The 13,705-nt window shown below is 38.0% G+C and overlaps 1 protein-coding gene across 1 annotated transcript; it reads left to right on the top strand.

The window, feature by feature from the left end:
* Window positions 1–281: 281 nt before the first annotated feature.
* On the top strand, window positions 282–1,419 carry LCE1B (late cornified envelope 1B). The gene has a single exon (XM_057300977.1). The coding sequence runs from the start codon at window positions 758–760 to the stop codon at window positions 1,112–1,114; it is 357 nt and encodes a 118-aa protein (XP_057156960.1). The 5' UTR covers window positions 282–757; the 3' UTR covers window positions 1,115–1,419.
* The last annotated feature ends 12,286 nt before the right edge of the window (window positions 1,420–13,705 follow it).

Raw genomic sequence — 13,705 nt, 5'->3', positions numbered from 1 at the left:
ATTTACCTTGAAAAATATAACTGTCCTTTCCTGAAAAGATGAGATGGAAACAGTGGTTCCCAGCCAGTGTAGAGGATATCACAGCTAACTGACTCTCTTAAACTCACATTTAATGGTATTTAACTTGGTGAGACAAGTACGGTAGACAAACAAAATATAAGTGCTGAGCATTCGGTACAGGTGTTTGTCTGCTGAAAAATGTCAGAGCACTGGACTAAGTTGGAAACCTGTATACAATTCTCACTTAGTTCAATGATATTTTTCCTCCAACATCCTTTGCAGTTCTGAACTTCCATGTCCTTACAACAAGGTAATCTAGAAAATTCTTCCAAGAGAGAATGACTGTTTCCCCTTGAGAAACAATTTTATTTCCAAACCCCTTTCTAGATTGTTTTCATGATTCAGGTGTGTAGTTGAAGCAGAATGTCTCCTCTACATACTACATGCCTGATTTTGAGAATACTTTCTTAATATCTTTTGGCTTCGGTTTCCTAATTATAAAATAGTTGAAAATGCTTTATGATTTTATAAGTATATAAAAAGCATTAGGTTCAAAACAGAGGCTATAAGTGTGTTTAGCCAACTATTAGACACAATGAAACTTCCCGTGATTAATTAGCTGCAACTACACTAAGCAGTTCTTCAAAATGTAGGGATTAGAAATGATGCTGAAAGGGCAAGAATAGGCAGGGGTGGCCTCTACCTGGGTCTAACTTGCTGTCTGACTCTCTCTCAGCTCCTGAACACCCTCACCAAGATGTCCTGCCAGCAGAACCAGCAGCAGTGCCAGCCCCCTCCCACGTGCATCCCCAAGTGCCCTCCCAAGTGCCTCACCCCTAAATGCCCCCCAAAGTGTCCCCCTAAGTGTCCTCCAGTCTCTTCCTGCTGCAGTGTCAGCTCCGGAGGCTGCTGTGGCTCCAGCTCTGGGGGCAGCTGTGGCTCCAGCTCTGGGGGATGCTGCAGTTCTGGGGGTGGTGGCTGCTGTCTGAGCCATCACAGGCATCGCAGGTCCCACCGCCACAGACCCCAGAGCTCTGGCTGCTGCAGCCAGCCCTCCGGGGGCTCCAGCTGCTGTGGAGGGGGGAGTGGCCAGCACTCTGGAGGCTGCTGCTAAAGTGGATCCTGAGCCTAGAAGAACACAAATGGCCAAATATTTCCCTTCCATCTTCCTTCTCCTTCTGGGCCTGTCCATGTTGTTGAGAGGTCTTGGTGAGGGCTCAACTCAAGTATAGAGGATTCTTCTGTCTTGGAGTTCAGAGGCCCAAAACTTCTCCCCCAAAGCCAAGCCATTTAATGACCTCAGTTTGCATATGTGTGGTTGCTCTGGGAAGCCCAAAGCACAGACCTATATCCCTTTGCAGCTTGTCTTTTTGCATAGCTCAGCCTGAAGTGAAACAATAAAACCAGAAATATGCATTCCTTTTTGCCTTGACTGATTGTTATTTTTTCATTGCTTTTCATACTCTGTCCTCATCTCCAGGTTCTCCCAAGATGTTAGTATCTACAGACCTTATTCAAATTTAGCCACTCTTCCTACTAATATCCTTTATAACAAAAGACAATTTTGTTGGTTCAAAATCCAATCCAGGATCTCCATTGCCTTGACACAGTTGCCATGATTCTTCAGTCTCCTCCACACCGAAATGGTTCTTCAGTCTTTCTTTGTCTTCCTTGACATTGACCTTTTTAAAGAACCATTGGTTTTGTAGAATGCCCCTCAATTTGGGTTTTTCTGATGTTTCTTCTTGACCAGGCTCAGATTACACATTTTTGCAAATATCCTTCAAAAGTGATGTTGTCCTTAGAGCATGATATCAAGACTTACATGATGTCTAATTGTCTCATTCCTGGAGATACAACTTTGACCACTTGATCTGCCAGCTTTCTCTATTGCAAATTTAATATTTATTCCTTTGAATTAAAAACTTATGAAGGAGAGAATAGTTAAACTTTTTTTTTGAGTTGGAGTCTCACTGTCGCTCAGGCTGCAGTGCAGTGGCACCATCTCGGCTCATTGCAACAACCACTTCCTGGGTTGAAGCATTTCTCCTGCCTCAGCCTCCCAGGTAGCTGGGATTTCAGGTGTGTGCCACCACACCCAGCTACTTTTTGTATTTTTAGTAGAGATGGGGTTTCACCATGTTGGCCAGGTTGGTCTTGAACTCCTGACTTCAAGTTATTTGCCCACCTCAGCCTTCCAAAGTGCTGGGATTACAGACATGAGCCACAGCGCCCAGCCTAAACATCTATTTTGTTTCAAACATTTTCCCAAAACTTTTTTAGTATAATTGATGTTCTTTTACAAAACTATTATTATTATAGTGTTGCTGGTATCGTTGAGTATAGTTTTTTAAAATATATTTATCTCATACCCTGAGTCTATGTACATATGTAAAGCAAAGAGAGGTGGTGAGAATGGGTCCTGAGCAAAATCAGCAATGTCCTGCAACACAACTACTTGAAGGAAGGCCATTACAATTTCTTCTTGTTGAACTCTTATTATATCTAATTTCCTGTGATGACCATCCTTATCCATTTATCTCTCCTATATTATAACTCTACTTTCAGGTAAATTCCTAGAACACAATGTTTTTGTGTAAAAAGATTTGCTTATTATAAATTTAAACTCATTACACCTCAATAAGTATCAAATTGCTATCCAGAATTGTTATGCCAATTCACATTGCCATCTCAAAATATGTTTATTACCAACTGTCACATACTATTTTGTTAGTCATTAAAATAATTGTCATTTTGAAATAAGTAAATAAATCTGTTAGTCTCCTTTCTCAAATTCAAGATATTTCTTTTTTATTTTGTTTGCATTTGTTTGAATATCAGTAAAGTTGAACATGTTATTTGAAATTTTTTTTGTTTGCTTGTTTTAAATGGAGTTTCACTCTTTTGCCCAGGCTGGAGTGAAGTGGCACAATCTCGGCTCACTGCAACCTCAGCCCCCTGGGTTCAAGCGATTCTCCTGCCTCAGCGTCCCAAGTGGCTGGCATTACAGGTACCTGCCACCATGCCCTGCTAATTTTTGTATTTTTAGTAGGGATGGGGTTTCACCATGTTGGCCAGGCGGGTCTCGAACTCCTGACCTCAGGTGATCCACCCACCTCAGCCTCCCAAAGTGCTAGGATTACAGGTGTGAGCTACTGTGCCCAGACTTTTTGAATTTTATTTGCCATTATATTTGCAAAAATATGTACATATGTGATGGTTAATTTTATGTGTCAACTTGGCTAGGCTATGGTTCCTAGATCTTGCTCTAGCACCATTCACCAGTCTAAATGTTGTTGTGAACATGTTTTTTTTTAGATGCGACTAATATTTAAATCAGTAGAGTTTGAGTAAAGCAGATTACCCTCCATAATATGGGCAGGCCTCAACCAATCAGTCAAAGGTCTTAAGAGAAAAGACTGATATCCAGAGACGGAAAAAATATTCTGCCTCCAGGAACAAGGAATGCTTATACACTCTTGGTGGGAATGTAAATTAGTTCTGCCATTGTGGAACACAGTGTGGCAATTCCTCAAAGACCAGCAATTACCATTCAACCCAGTCATCCCATTGCTAGGTACATACCCAAAGAAACATAAACTATTCCATTATAAAAACGCATGCACATGTATGTTCATTGCAACACTACTCACAATAGCAAAGACACGGACTCATCCTAAATGTCCATCAATGATAGACTGGATTAAGAAAATGTGGTGCCTATATACCATGGAATACTATGCAGCTATAAAAAAGGATGAGATCATGTCCTTTGCAGGGACATGGATGGAGCTGGAGGCCATTATCCTTAGCAAACTAACACAGGAACAGAAAAACAAACACTGCATGTTCTCACTTATAAGTGGGAGCTAAATGATGAGAACATGTGGACACATAGAGGGCCTGTCAGAGGGTGGAGTGTGGGAGAAGGGAGAGGATCAGGAAAAATAACTAGTGGGTATTAGGCTTAGTACCTTGGTGATGAAATAATCTGTACAACAAACCCCCATGGCACAAGTTTACCTATGTAACAAACCTGCACTTGTACCCATAAACTGAAAATAAAAAGTTAAAACCAAATCTGACTCCAGAATGATTTTGGATTTGAGACTGCAACATCAGCTCTACCCTGAATCTGCATCCTGCCATCCTTCCTTATAAATTTTGGTTTTTCCATCTCTGATAGTCACTTGAACCAATGCTGCAAAATAGTCCTCTTTCTCTCTTTCTTGCTCACACTTACTTTACCAAAACATAACAGAATCTAAAGGAATAGAATCTTAAGGACAAGTTTACTGAATGAGTTCTGGGATTTCTGGAATTTGTTTTCTAGCCTAACTAGATTTAAATGCACTAATGAACCCTATTTCCCATAGTGAAGAGAACACTGATAGTAAACGTGGCTATAGGGATTTGCAAAATATCACTATTGGATGTTTCTAATCAAATGCTTATAAGAGACAAGGTTTTGAGTGGCTATGGATTTGCTACCTGCGAATACTTTTGTCAAACTAATGAATATAAAGAGATTGGCTGGTTTCTCCTCATTGTGTTAAGTGAGATGGGAGAAGAAAATGATGAGGTCCAGGATTTGAATCCTCAGTTTGTGCATCACATAAATAACCATGCAGCACATAAATAACCTGAAAGTTTCTATGTCTATTCTGAAAGAAACCCTTATCTTCTGTAGTCTCAGAGCTGAGACTGCTAAAAACTAAACCCAAAATCTTTTCAGTGAATGACTGAATTACAATGCCAATTAAATTTCCAAATTCTCAGCATGTCTACAGTTAAAGTGAGGCCATTGATTAAGAAGAAATGGGGGCCTGGCTCAGTAGCTCATGCCTGTAATCCCAGCACTTTGGGAGGCGGAGGTCGGTGGATCACTTGAGGTCAGGAGTTCGAGACCAGCCTGGACAATATAGTGAGACCCTGTCTCTATTAAAAAAAAATACAAAAATTAGCCTGGCATTGTGGCACATGCCTGTAATCCCAGCTACTCTAGAAGTGCAGGCTGGAGAATCACTTGAACCCAGGAGGCGGAGGTTGCCATGAGCCAAGATCTCACCACTGCACTCCAGCCTGGGTGACAGAGTGAGACTCTGTCTCAAAAAAAAAAAAAAAAAGAAGAAGAAGAAGAAGAAATGGGACCCTGAAAATTGGAATGAGGACCAATGAGAAAATCCTGATGACCATGGAAACACTATACCTCTGAGTTTGGTTTGGTTGCGTCTTCTTTGCCAGTAGAAGCCGCCTTTCTACACCCACTTGAGGAGGCTGACCCTGATTTTCCTAAGAAAACTGTAACTGGCTCCTGTGAGGCAGTTGCCTTGAAAGACATTGATGATTCTTCTCAGAACCCCTCCCTATCACCTCATTTTGCTTCTAGAGTGAAGTCCCAGCAGGTCCCCAATGGTGAGGTACAACATGTGACCCATGACAAGGGAGCACTACGCTTCAAAAGAACTACAGTGTTTACAGACAGACATTTAGGGAATACATGTGGGAATGGATATTAAGAGTGTGGAACAATTGTGGAAGGAATATAAGATTGGATGAGGCTGAACTGATTGCAGAGATTCTAGGCAATGTTACAGTTCGGGGAGTAAGAAAAGGCCCTAAGAGTTTGTTTGGTTGGCTGGTCAAAACATGGACTGAAAGGGGGCCTAGTGTGTGTGACCTAGAAATGACAGGCCTGCCTTGCTTTGCTGCAGAGGAAGAGATTCAGAGCATTAGGGAGATTGAAATATTAGAATGAATTTGTCATGAAATGACAAATCACCCACCTTGGAAGGTCCAGATGATTCACCTTTCGTCACAATTGTGAAACATATGTTTGTGAGGAGAGGCTCAGCATCCTTGAAGAGCTCTAAAAAGCTTAGATTGGCCGGGCGTGGTGGCTCACGCCTGTAAGCCTAGCACTTTGGGAGGCCGAGGTGGGCAGATCACAATGTCAGGAGATCAAGACCATCCTGGCTAACACAATGAAATGCCATCTCTACTAAAAATGCAAAACCTTAGCCAGGCATGGTGGCACACACCTGTAATCCCAGTTACTCAGGAGGCTGAGGCAGGAGAATTGCTTGCACCCGGAAGGCAGAGGTTGCAGTGAGCTGAGATCGCGACACTGCACTCCAGCCTGGGTGACAGAGAGAGACTCTGTCTCAAAAAAATAAAAAATAAAATAAAAAAAAGCTCTAACATTTAAGTCTTTAATCCACCTTGAATTAATTTTTGTATAAGGTGTAAGCAAGGGATCCAATTTCAGCTTTCCACACATGGCTAGCCAGTTTTCCCAGCACCATTTATTAAATAGGGAATACTTTCCCCATTTCTTATTTTGTCAGGTTTGTCAAAGATCAGATAGTTGTAGATATGAGAAGGTAGCCATCTGTAAGCCAGAAAAGGAGCTCTCATCAGAAAACAAATCGACTGGCACCTTGACCTTGGTGGGCTTCCCAACCTCCAGGACTACTAGAAATAAATTTCTATTATTTAAGCCACCTAATTTATAGTATTTTGTTATGACAGCTCGAGCAGACTAATACACTGAATTATTACAAGCCTAGCCAGGGGGTGACTCCATTTACAGATGTACTAGACGTGGTATTTCCTTGAGCAAATTAGCACATCCCCTATTATGCAGCTATTGATCTGGATTTTTTTTCTTCTTACCTATTAGTAATGACTACCAGAATCAGGTTGTTTTCAGCTGGCAAGGGCAGCAATACAACTTCACTGTCTTACCTGCCACCATGGCCACTTTGTTCATGAGCTCATTGGGAAATGACAGGAGAGGCTGGGCAAAGAGTCTGACTGGTATCCACAGAATAGGTTATCCTATCCACTTATTTATTAAAGTCTCTGCTAAGGTTATTGTTTAGTAAACATTCATATGGAACACAAATATCTTACATTTTTTGTTCATTTAAAGAGCTCTCTGCACATACCCCTTCCCCTATTCTCCTTGAGTGGCTATTGTTCTCCTCACCCTGTCCTCTGCAGGTGGTGGCCTTGGAACTTCAGGGGCCAATGGGACACTCTGGCTTGAATTGGGGTCAATGAGGGCAGGAGTGGGAAGGGACTTCCAACGCTGTTTGTCCTATGTCAATTGGCCTGAAGCAGCATTGCTTGTGACCAAGTCTGAAATGTCTTTTGTAAACACAGCTTCTTTGCCTCTGGTCCCCTTCAAGGCCCCGACTGGTCTCTCCATGCTCCTCTCCCTCTGTGAGCGCCATCTGCTCCTCCTCACCTAGCTCCACCCAACATCCTTCCTCCCTCACACATGTATGCACATACACACACATCACATGCAAATACACACACTTCCACACAAGTACAGGTGCACACGCACGCATGCACACATGGATGCATGCATATGGAAGAAAAAAGAAAAGAAAAATAGATGAATAGATTAATAAAACAAAATAGAAAGCAAAAACAGAAATATATTTTGAAAATACAGTTTTCCCACTAACTACTTCTGAAATCAGTTTAGTTCAAGGCATATCTTTGTGTAAAAATTGCACTTGTATTAACCTTCCATTAAATGTCTCTTTCTTCCTCTTCCATCTCCATTAAATTCTCTGCACTTTTTTCCAGAACACATTCCCTATACCACATGTCTGAAATTGTCACTCTACTTCCTCAAAACAGAGGCTTTCTATAGAAAAATGCATGTGCTTCTTAAGTATTACATTTGAGACTCAGCAGGAATTGTTTCCAACTTCTTTTCTAAGGTTTACTGTTCATACTTCCCATGACACTCCATGTTCTTGCCGCACTGAGCAACTCATAACTTACACTTGTATATCTTCATCCTTTTTTTTCTGAGAAGCTCTAAGTAGAATTTACTATTCATAGCTCTGTATCTAGAATACTATAAGTCTTCAATAAAGAGTAGCTTCTCTTGATATTTTATAAGTGTTGCCACTACTACTACTGCTACTCTTAGTATCACTACTAACTACTGTAATCACTACTTACTATTACTATTAGCAGCATTACTTGCTATTTCCTTTATCTGAAGTTCCTCCAAATCTCTCCCCACCATCTGGACATTGTGTAATTCTGTCCCTCTTTTAAGGTTCACCTCAAATGTCATTCTTCTATGAAATCTTATCCGATTGTGTGTTTTCTTAAGTTGGTGGATGTTAAAAAATCTGTCTACAACCCTCACATTGAGCAAGCTTAGCTTGGAGGATGTAATAAAATTATAGCTTTTTAAAAATTTAAAAATTTTGAAAGTAAAATTGTCCTTAAAATTTTACTCAGTGGGATGGTTTCCCATTCCTAAATGACAAGTTGAAAGGCCAACTGACTTTACAGCTCTTTCAAAGTAATGCAAAGTGATTTGTTACTTGAAATCACAAACGTGGGCCCAGCGCAGTGGCTCCTGCCTATAATCTCAGCACTTCGGGAGGCCCGAGAGAGAGGATCACTTGAACCTAGGAGTTTGAGACCAGGTGCGGCAACAAAGCAAGACCCCATTTCTAAAACAAAAAAATTACAAACTTGGTTTCAGTTCAGTAATGAAATATCCAGTCAGAAAAACAATATCAATGCCAAATTTGACTGGTTGGTTGATTGATTTTTTTTTTATTTTGAGACAGAGTCTCACTTTGTTGTGCAGGCTGGAGTGCAGTGGTGCAATCATGGCTCGCTGCAGCCTCAACTTCCTAGGCTCAAGTGATCCTCTCACCTCAGCCTACTGAGTAACTGGGACTACAGATGCACACCACCATGCCAGGCTGATTTTTGTATTTTTTTTTTTTTTAGAGACAGGATTTTGCCTGTTGTCCAGGGTGGTCTCGAACTCCTGGCCTCAAGAGGTCTGCCTGCCTCAGCCTGCCAAAGTGCTGGGATTACAGGCACAAGCCACTCTGCCTGGCCCCAAATTTGACTGAATGGCATATTTGCCCATATCCCTGCTCCAGTGGGCTGGCCCACCATACCAGAGAAAGGGAGCCTGGTCCTTCTACTCATTCCCCACCTAATGTCTGTCCTTCTCCAGCTTTCTAAATGTATTTTCTGAATGGAGAACAAAGAAGAGGCTCAGTCTGACATGTAGGTGCAATATCCTTCTGATACTGGAGCAACCAGGAAGCAGAATCCAATTTCTGACTCCTCCACTCTTGGGCATTTTAGTGTCTCCCCTCTATCTGTGATGTGAGTGATGCCTCTCCAGGGTGAATTTCTTGAAGTTCAGCCTTGGTTCCAGAATCTTCTCTTAGACAGTGGATAAATGGCTAAGAACAGTTGGTCTTTCCAATGTGATCGACATCTGGTCATAGAAAGCACTCATGCATCATTTGACCCATGCTTGCAGAGGAACTAGAAACTCATCTTTGCTTAGATGACAAAACTGGTTTCATTTCCTCCATGTTTCCTGAGGGAAGAGTAGGGTCCTCATTCTGTATGTCCCCCATATCAGGGATTCACCTGCAGGCTCCTCCCAGGGAAAGGACAAAGAGGGCAGGATCCTAAGCTTCTAGTCCTAGGAAATTCTCTTTCTTCCTTTTGTTTGCCGGAAATCTAGAGGATTTTTCTTATCCACCACAAGTCCCATTCTGATAAAATACTTATCTGTAACTTTCACATAATTAAACCCCAAACCTTGAGACTGGTGCAAATTAAAAAAAAAAAAAAGAATGTAATAGTATATATATATATATATATATACACACACACACAGATATATACACACATACACATATATGTATATATATATACACATATACGTATCTATGTATACACATATGTATACATATATATATATTATTAAATCTCTCTCTATATATATGTATATATACACAAAGATTTAAAATATGATGATGCAGGTGATGGTTATCAATGGGGAAAAGATGGCTATTCAATACCTGGAGTTAGGGAATTTTGATAACTGAAAAGAAAATGTAAACCCTCATTTAGTATTAGATGCCAAGACAAAATCCATGGGATTAAATATTTTGAGGAAATTGAATTATAAAGAAAGAAGTACTTGTAGCTAAATGTTTATCTTCTCCCAGGATTGAGAAAAATATTCTCAATATAAAAACAATTAAAGAAATTATAAAGAAAACTAAGCACAAATACATGCATATTAAATTAAATATTTTGCTAGAGAAGAAGAAAACAAAATTAAGCAAAATAATTTTTTGAAATATTTTAATATATATGAAATATAATAGAGTAATACCTTACTATATAAGTATGTGTTAAATTTTACATATGTATAAATTTCTTAAATAAAATATTTTACACAGATACAAACTTAAAAGGATTTCCTGGTAAACACCGCATGCATGTATTTTCCACTAATATTAAGAAATAAATAATCATAAATATGATTGAAACCATCCCCTTATATATCCCTTCTACCTAGAGATATTCATTATTCTGTATTTTGTGTTTTTCCTTCCTGTGCAATGCATATACTTTCCTGTGCTTATCTATCCTTAACTTATAATTTGTTTATAAGTTAAAAATGTAACAATTCCTCTGTACTTAACTATACTTTATTTGTACTTAGCTATATTTTATTTATAACTTATTTCTATATTTCTATATAAAATACTTATTTCTGTATTTTTAATTTTCTAAAAGTGATCTACTCCATGACTTTGAGACATTTATCTATGTTGATACAGATGACTCAATTTCATTTTCATTTATTCTCACTATTGTATAGCATTCCAGTGTAAGAATATTCATACTTTACTTATGCATTCACCTGAAATTGGGTACTTATCTTGTTTTCACTTTGTACTTTATAAAAAGTGCTACTTTTTAACATTCTTACACATACTTTGGAACCTTTGCATCCAAGGCATAGACTTACGAGAAGAATCAGCATGTTATTCAGTATATCTGCCTTCATCCTGACTAAATATTGCCAAATTACTCTTCAAAAGTTGTACTAATGTACATTCCCATCAGAGTACACGAAAATTTCTGTTATTCAACATCAATGAGAAGAATAAATAGTGAGAATTTTTCATTCTTACCAAGGTGATAGATGTGAAATTATATACCATCATGGTTTTTTCTTGCTTTTCTCTGATTCCTAGCAAGGTTGAAAAGCTTTTTCAAAAACGTATTCGTTATTGGTTATTCAGGTTTTCACTTCTGGAAATCAATTTTCATGTGTTTTTCTCATTTTTCCTTTGGGTCATTGCTTTCTTCTCACTGATTTGTAGGTTTATTTATTTAGATACTAATTTGTTGTCAATTATATGTGTTGCAAATATCTTTTCATAATCTGTATTTTCATCTTTTGTGATGTTTTCTGGTTAAAGAAAATTTAATATAACCAAACTCAAGGGTTTTTGTTTGTTTGTAATGTGTTTGTCTCTGATGTGAACACATGTATATTATTTAGGAAATCTTTTCCATCAAAAGTCCATAAGGTTATTCTATTAAATCATTTTTGAAAATTTTAAATATATTTCTAAAGTTTTGTTTACTACATTAGATCTTTGATTTATGGAATTTATTTTAATTATATGGTGTGAAGTAGAGGCATTTATTTATTGCCCAAATGAATAAACAGTTGGTATGGTATCATTTACTGAACTGATTACTCCTAACCCACTTTTCTGTAATCCTGCCTCTGACACATTTCAGGGGTTCATACATGAATGAATGACTTTTAGTTCTTATAACCTGTCACATTGTTCCTTAATCAATAGATCACAGTCTGAACGACAATTGCTTTATAATTATGCTTGGTGTTTTGTGAGATAAGTTCCCATGCATTCTTCTTCATGGTTATCCTGTCTATTCTGGGCCTCTTGCTGTTTCATTTGAGTCGTAGAATCAGCTCATTAAGTTCCGTTGAACTCCCTCTTGTGGTTTTCATTAAAATTACATGGAATCCACAGGTTGACTTGTAGAAAATTGACGTCTTTAAGACAATGTTTCTTTCTATTATGGTCTACTTTAATGCGTTTCAATAAAATGTTGTAATTTTTCCATTTGTTCGTCTTTTAGAGATATTGATTCTTAGATGTCTCATATTTTTGTCACTGATATCTATGGTTTTATTTTTAAATAACAATTTCCGATTATTGGTGTATATGTGTTCTATAACATAACAGCTTCAGTCAAGAAATATCTTTTTATGCCTAAATGTAGAACCACAAAATAATTTTAATTATTGCCATATGTGCCTTTATATGCCTGTTTCACAATTTAATACCCTAAGTATTAAAATAAGTACTTAGTAGTAAGCGTTTCCAATTTACCTTATTACAATACCATAGTTAACACCTTTGAGTATTTAGATTTTCACATTTTTATAACAATCTACACAAAATGAAAGCCTGAAAATTGGAATCTCTTGCTCAAAATATATGTACATTCTACCTTTTAATTATTTGAACTCACCAGTAAATAATATCTGAATGAATCAATAACCAGTTTGCCTTTCAGAAAGGTATTCCGTCCACAGTAACTTTTCCCTCCCATATCCACCCTTCATTTGTAAAATTTTTAAATCTTTGCCTATTTAATATGAATGCATAAATTCCATAGAGAAAAATAAAAGATAATTATTTTTATACATGTATTTTCACTATAAATTTAACATTTTGCATTGCCTGCTTATCTCTTTTGTCCATTATTTTCATGGAATTTTTTTCTTATTACTTTGTAAAGTATATTTGCATGTCAACAGTGTTAATCTTATTCCTGAGATATGTGATGTAATTTCCTCTCAGTTGGTCACTTCTCTTTCAGGAGTGTTTACATGTTGCTCTTTTCCACATGAAGTTTTTATTCAGAAGTAAATAAACATCACATTTTCCTTTTGTAACATGGTTTTGGGAGCCACCAGGCATAAGAAATAATGAACTATCCTTTTCTACTTTAGGAGTGTTATTTAATAATGTATGTTATAAAAAAGGATCTAATGGGTGAAAAAAATAACCCATTAACATACTAGGTGCTGATTCCAAAGCATAAAGTACAATACCACTCAGTATGACGTTCGAGTGATTCTTTAAAAATTGAACATTTCCAAAAATGTGTTAATTAATAACCAGTTTACAGATGGACATAGAAACAATTAGAAAAAAAGTATTATAGTCATTCCTATAAATTTACAATGTGGGACATAATGCTTTACTTTTGATTTGCCTCATAGCTGCATTCTAGATCTCAGCCATGTCCGCTTCCAAGCCTTGATAACAGAAGATCTAAAAAGCCAGTCACTTGCTTAATAAAAATTTTATGAAATTTAAGTCACTGACATCATACAATTAAGGCAAGCAGACCAACCTTTATGAGGTTTCAAACCTGCTGCCAACTTACCATCCAGATCTAAATCAGACTGATTGACATATTGAGTACCACATCACTAGAGGCATGGATCATGTGATCCCTCAGGCCAAGTATCCTAAGAATCAGTGAGTCTGCTTCTGAGTAAGACTTACCTATGAGCCAAGGTATTGATATCCTGACCACTCCCTTATAACAAAGCCTTTTGTAACAACCTGAGCAGGAAAAGAAGAGTTACACTCAGGCAACATAGGTACAGATCTCTGCAGGATGACATATCCTCAGCATGTATGTTTGCATGCTCCAGGTTCTTATGCTGATGGCCTAAGTCATGTGGAATAACTATTCATAAACTCTATAGTGCTATGCAAATGCTGGCTTCATGCCTGACCAAAAAATAAATGTGTGTGTATATACATATGTATGT

The sequence above is a fragment of the Pan paniscus genome, chromosome 1 (genome assembly GCF_029289425.2).
Source record: "Pan paniscus chromosome 1, NHGRI_mPanPan1-v2.0_pri, whole genome shotgun sequence".
Taxonomy (NCBI): Eukaryota; Metazoa; Chordata; class Mammalia; order Primates; family Hominidae; genus Pan; species Pan paniscus.
This window is presented reverse-complemented; position numbering and strand designations above follow the sequence as displayed.

Excerpts from the sequence above, each read along its gene's own strand:
- LCE1B (XM_057300977.1), top strand. The coding sequence starts at position 758 with ATGTCCTGCCAGCAGAACCAGCAGCAGTGCCAGCCCCCTCCCACGTGC.